The sequence below is a fragment of the Felis catus genome, chromosome B2 (assembly GCF_018350175.1).
Source record: "Felis catus isolate Fca126 chromosome B2, F.catus_Fca126_mat1.0, whole genome shotgun sequence".
Classification (NCBI taxonomy): Eukaryota; Metazoa; Chordata; class Mammalia; order Carnivora; family Felidae; genus Felis; species Felis catus.
Genome location: NC_058372.1, coordinates 66,018,622 through 66,024,621, shown reverse-complemented (window position 1 = coordinate 66,024,621; position 6,000 = coordinate 66,018,622). Strand labels below are relative to the sequence as shown.

At 40.8% G+C, this 6,000-nt stretch overlaps 1 protein-coding gene across 4 annotated transcripts in view; it reads right to left on the bottom strand.

Moving 5' to 3' along the window:
* Positions 1-409: 409 nt before the first annotated feature.
* KCNQ5 (potassium voltage-gated channel subfamily Q member 5) overlaps positions 410-6,000 on the bottom strand; it is a 523,224-nt gene continuing 517,633 nt past the window's right edge. For all 4 annotated transcript variants that reach the window (XM_011282435.3, XM_023254134.2, XM_023254135.2 and 1 more), the window contains one exon: positions 410-4,789. In XM_011282435.3, the coding sequence (XP_011280737.3) occupies positions 3,827-4,789 (963 nt within the window). In that variant the 3' untranslated portion in view covers positions 410-3,826. The remainder of the gene's footprint in view (positions 4,790-6,000) is intronic.

Sequence of the window (6,000 nt, the reverse complement as noted above, 5' to 3'; positions counted from 1 at the left end):
AGCACATGTGACATGTGTCTAGTTAATACACAAGCACTGCTTACCTGAATTTTGATCAATATCAAATTAATTTTTCTTATTTTTTATTTTTATTTTTTAAGTAGGCTTCACACCCAGTGCCAAGCCCAACATAGGGCTTGAACTCATGATCTCAGGATCAAGACCTGAACTGAGCTAAGAGTCAGATGCTCAATCGACTGAGCCACCCAGGCGCCCCTCATTTTCTTATGATACACCCTCAAAAACATTTGCAAATCTCCCCCTCCCCAAATTACTAATGGTTTCTTCACTCACATTGCAGAATGGGAACTTTTATATTTCAGTCCAAAATCTGTACACACCCCATTTGGCTCACTGGGCCCAGTGAGTTCAGAACCAACCGGTTAGTTCCAGATAAAAACAGTCACGCTAACTGTTTATAGACATATTTTTAATGTTTTACTTTAAAACAAATGATCCCAGTAAAAGAGAGCAAAGGAAATTACATTTCAATGATAGCTTGAGATGGGTATGATGTTCCTGATTTCTTTGTTTTCAGGAACAGACGACTGTATTGTCATACTTGACTTTTAGAACTGCTCACTTAAAATGCACATAATTATATTAAGTTTCTCTTACAAAAACACAACCATGTCATTTAAGGCAAAAAATATCAGCTTCTGGGGAGATACATTAATGTTTATGACATTTTCTCAGTCTGGTTGAATGAAGTGATCCGTTAATTTAGTTGCTCAGATTTCATCCTTTCTTGTAGTTTTGCTTTGCAAATGGGCATGAGAATTAGTCACTTTGTGCCTGATTTCCTCCTATTAGACTTGTTTTACCTGCAAATTATGAACTTTCAGAATCACTGAGTCAATGGGAGGTGAGAAAGGCACCTTTGAACAGGAGATAAAGACTTAAAAACTCAATAAAGTGTCTTACTTAAAACAAAACTTGCAACCTACAGATATTAATTTAGTTGAACAAAATGCAAACATTTAGACCAGACACAGCAATATTTTTAGTCAACCTCATAGAAGGGATGTTTGCTAGTGCGTGTTAGCTTCATCAACCCTACATATTGAAGAAGGCAGACAAACTTCTGAGCATGTGACTGCTCAGTGCTCAGCTAAATTGTGCTTCAAGACACCATTTGGCATGGACCAATGGGACTTTGCTAAGTGTAAATGGGAGACCCCTCTCAACTCCGTCGAGAGTAGCACAACAGACAAAACCCTACAGTTTGCATATAGCACGACTATCTTTTAACATCCAACAGTTTTTGTGCTAGAGTAAGATAGACACAAAATGGTCATGGCTTCAATGTATAAAAGTTTTTCACATCATGGTTTATCACATTTTGCTACGATTAAGACCTCAGTGATGCATTTAGGGTTTGTTTCTGAATCTTCAGTCTTCAGCAATGCTGGATGAATACTGTGTGTGAAGCCTAAAGAGGCCTAAGGAGGGGTCCCCAATACATTCAGAATTCCTGCTGCCAGTGGGGTTCGACCCAGGACAGAGTATGTCCAGGAATCAGTGCTACCTGAAAGTTGCTGCCTCCCTCCTCTTCCTCGACTGATATTTGGAGAGAGCCTGCAGTGTGCATGGCAGGTGTCTGGCTTTAGGTCAGAGGAATGGTGTGTGTGTGTGTGTGTGTGTGTGTGTGCATGCGCGCGCGTGTGTCCAACCTCTTTGGGAGAGTGTGTCGCAACTTCAGGTTGAGGAGAGACATAGTAGGTGAAAAACTTCATTTAATAATTTACTAAAATTCTGTGCTTCAAAAATGAAAATAATTGCTTTAAAATCTTGATAAAATCTTTTTTAACTGGAGTGTAGAATTGAGACCCTAACTTCTGTATGTCTCCAGCAGCCAAGAAGATTCTGAATGATACACTCCAGGGGAGGATGCTAGAATCCAGGTGGGTTGAGAAGAAAAAGCTTTTAAAATTTCAGTGCTTATCAAAAGGGGCAAGGGTTTTAAAAGGTTGAGAAGCCTATTTGAGGAAGAGCAGAGAAGTCGTTTACTTGGGGATGGAGACTGGGTAAGGCCTGGTGAAGTTCAGGAGCAAAAGAGTGGCAGGGAATTGATAAGTTATTGGAGAGGAAGAGTAGGAGAGTCAGGGGTGGAGAAAGCCAGTTGGGGGAGACAGTTGGGAAGGACTGGTGGATTTCAGGGCCTCCTCCTGCCTTTGGACAGCCAGTTGCTATCCCTGCTTTGTCTTCCTGGCTGATGAAAGTTTTTTGGAGGAGCATTATCTGCCAAGGAAAAAAACTCTTCCTTTCATAAGTCCTTCTGTGGCTGGAGTTTAACTGAACTGAAGTGCTCTCTGGCTTCTCCTTGCTTTTTTTAATGCCATTACCTTGGCTGAAGTTCTGAGACAGCTAGAGAGGTTTCCAACAAGCAGTCAGTGTGGCTTGCTTTTCTGGTAAATGCATCTTTCACTTTGTTTCCCTTGGGTCCTTGCTGCTGCGGCTATATGATTAAGTGTTTTGATTTGCAGACCCAGCCAGGAGTACCTGGCTTCTAACTGTAAATGTATATACCAGAAACGGAACCAATAATTATAGATTTGGGGCAACATTCTTGGGGGAGAATAGAAAATGTTTGCTACAGTATAAAAAGTAAAGGAAGTTTAGTTATAGCCTTCCATAAGCAAAATGTATTACATAATAGCAAAAAACATTCAGGGCGTATTAAAAAATAAATACCTTGCAAAATTCTCTGTTTATATATAAGACGAAGGGATGTTTAGGTAGTTGAGATTCCCTAGTAATATTCATTTTCTAAAAAGATCAAGTTCTTCTATTTTGGTTTGTTTTTCTCCCTCTCTTTACCCTCTGAGGGTGAGGCTATTTTCATTAACTTCACCCACTTCCTGGTGTTGTGTCTGGATTCTTTTCAAGCCTTTCCCGTTTCAGTCTCACTCCAATGTCTAATTCCCCAGGATCCTGCCTGTCAATTCGGCGGGAATGGTTTCTGACACTACAGCAAGCCGGGGGTGGCGCCATTGCAGAGAGATCAGCCCAGCCGCACTGGTCCTTCTACTCATTCGTATTGTATTCGCTTGTGTAGAAGTCGACCACTTATAAAGGCGATTTAGCCATCGAGGAATACCTTCCCATGAACTCACATGTATCAAATAGTCTATTTGCCCCACTGGCCCTGAATTTCATTATTTGCACACTTTCTAACTGAAGAACATTCTCGTCCTAAAGAACAACATGAAAATGATGTGCAAAATTGCTTGCCACAGCGTTAAATCACCAAAAGCACACAGATTGACATTCAAATTACATTAATAATAAAATGACCGGATAGGAATGGGTTGGTAAATATATCTTGAAATAAGCAGCCGTTTCTATTATTATTCCCAAGTTCTGCTTTCCTTGATACCTTGTTAGCAGCGGTTGATGGTAGCCATTGTGTTTACATATACATTATGGCCTAATTTTGAAAATGTATTTTGTATTTAATCACAAAGCAGAAACGCCTGAAATTTGAAGTTGTTTACTCCCATAATTTCAAAACACAGAGTCAAATCTTCTAAATGACCTAATCTTGACATTGTCACACACCCCAAAGCATTAGCAGTGTTTGGTTTCTCAGGATTTTTAACTCAAGGTACATTACTAAATGAGTGGGTTAATGTTGATGTACCTTGGAATTTCAGCCATCCCTAACATGCATTTTCATGCAATTAAAAGATAACGGGCTTATAAACTTTCTTTCGTGTTCTTCCTGATTCTTGCAATTTCAACTTTTTAGAAGGGCTTTCGAAATAGTTCATGCAATGATATGTCTGGCTAAAGGAACTGCTATGCTAGAAGGAAAATGAAGAACTTATTTCAGTTTGACATGAGGCAAGCTGAGGGCTTCTGTACTTTCTCCTGCCTTACAAATGCTCTGAGATGATCGTGACCTTCCAGTCCTTAGAGAGTCTGACGCAAAAGCAGTTTCCCTGGCAGGCTGCGGCACAGCGTCGAACGTGTCTGTCTCAGTCTCTTCAGGACCCACCTCTTCATCAGTTATAAACAATTTGGATTCCCTCCATTTGGGGTAAAAATCCTGGCTGCCTCTGGAGCCACTTGACTCACTTCCAGAAAGCTGTATATTCAGTTCCTCCGTTGACCTGATCAGGTTTTGCACTGACAGGGATTTGCCCAAGTCCTTGGGCACCACGGGGTGGACAGATAACAGAGTTTCTCCTCCCATATCAAAGCTTTTCCTTAGAGAACGGTCCTTGGTCAGATTTGACTGTGCAACCTGAACATTTTCCTTGGAGGCAACAAGGCAGGTGGTGACATCAGAAATGCTTTCCTGTAAGCCTGCGGGGTTTGGGTGCAGGGTTTCTGGCCTGGGTAGATGCTTGATGGCTGGGAGAGGAGGCGGGATCTGTAAAGTTGTTGGGGCTGCTGGCTTGGGTGCCACATTTATTTGGTTTGCAATGTTGTTGGCGGCTGCCACTGCAGAGCCATCACTTTGACTCATTGGCACCTGTGTTGCTTGACTGTGCATAGTAGGGCTAAGCGCATAGAAAGTCTGAGCGCTGAACTCATTTGGCGTCAGAATGAACTGCAGGCCTCGAGAGATGTTGGCACTAGCTGATCTGGATAAGCAGCCACTGTTCTGTGCGGAACTGGACAGGTCTTTGCTATCCACAGGGCTTTGATAGTCAGATGTCTGTTCACATTCAAAAGGTGGGATCTGGAATGAGGCCAAAGTGAGGGCAGAGGCAGAGCCTTTCCGGAGGACCTGTTGATATATATCTAGTAGGCAGTCCAGCTTGGACTCGATGGACTGCACCTAAAAATGGGGAAAATGGTTACATATGAGTATAACCTGTCATAAGAATGGGCTTCATTTCTAGAATTAAAAAGTGCAGTCAGGGTGTTTCAATACAGTTAAATATTGAGTATAATGTACGTCAGCAGTGGTGGGAGCAAGGGATGATTTCAGAGGAGAGGTATGATTTGGCTTCTACATAATCTCTACCAAGACCCACCCCCTTAACTCTTTAAAATGGACAACTGATGTTCTCAAAAAACATATAAGCACTGTAGAAAGCAACTTCAAGACTCCCAGCCCAATCAAGCTGCCTTTGGCTAAGCCTCCTCCAAGAAATCATTCTGGGACTCTACTGCAGTCTGGTCAGGAACTTCTATAATGAAAGCGAGACCTTAAATATCAATGTAGGTGATTCCAAATTTAAAAATAAAGGTACCAGGGGGCAAAGCATAAGAGACTCTTAAATATAGAGAACAAACAGAGGGTTGCTGGAGGGGTTGTGGGAGGGGGATGGGCTAAATGGGTAAGGGGCATTAAGGAATCTACCCCTCAAGTCATTGTTGCACTATATGCTAACTAACTTGGATGTAAATTAAAATACATAAATAAATAAAAATAAAGGGATAAAATGCTTCAGAATTAATACTTGAAATATTTTTGATTAGACTGGGGAGCAGTTTGATTTCTGGACAGTTGTCTTTTTTTAAAGTTTTTAATTTTCATTCCAGTATAGTTAAGATACAGTGTTATATTAGTTTTAAGTGAACAATGTAGTGATTCTGCAATTCCATACATTACTCAGTGCTCATCATAAGTGTACTCTTTAATCCCCATCATCTATTTCGCCCCTCCCCCTCCCCCAACCCCCTGCGGGCCACCATAAATAACCATCAGTTTGTTCTCTATAGTTAGTTAAGAGTCTGTTTCTTGGTTTGGACGATTATCTTTGTATGAGAAGATACAGCTTCAGGGTTAGCAACTTTCAATGTACCGTGATAGTTACAATGAGGTTTTGTTCTGTTTTTTAAAGAGTGAAACAGATAACCACCAAAACACAAATGAAAAATAGATCTTTGTTATTTTACTGTTGAAAATCTATAGGTGCCTCAAGTATTAATTGATGAGATGAAATTTTTTATTCCTTATGTGGAAATCCAAGTGTTTTAGAGAACACTGTCTATGCACAAAAAATGTAATTTCATTCACTCTTTCTTGGTTTTATGTCTTTA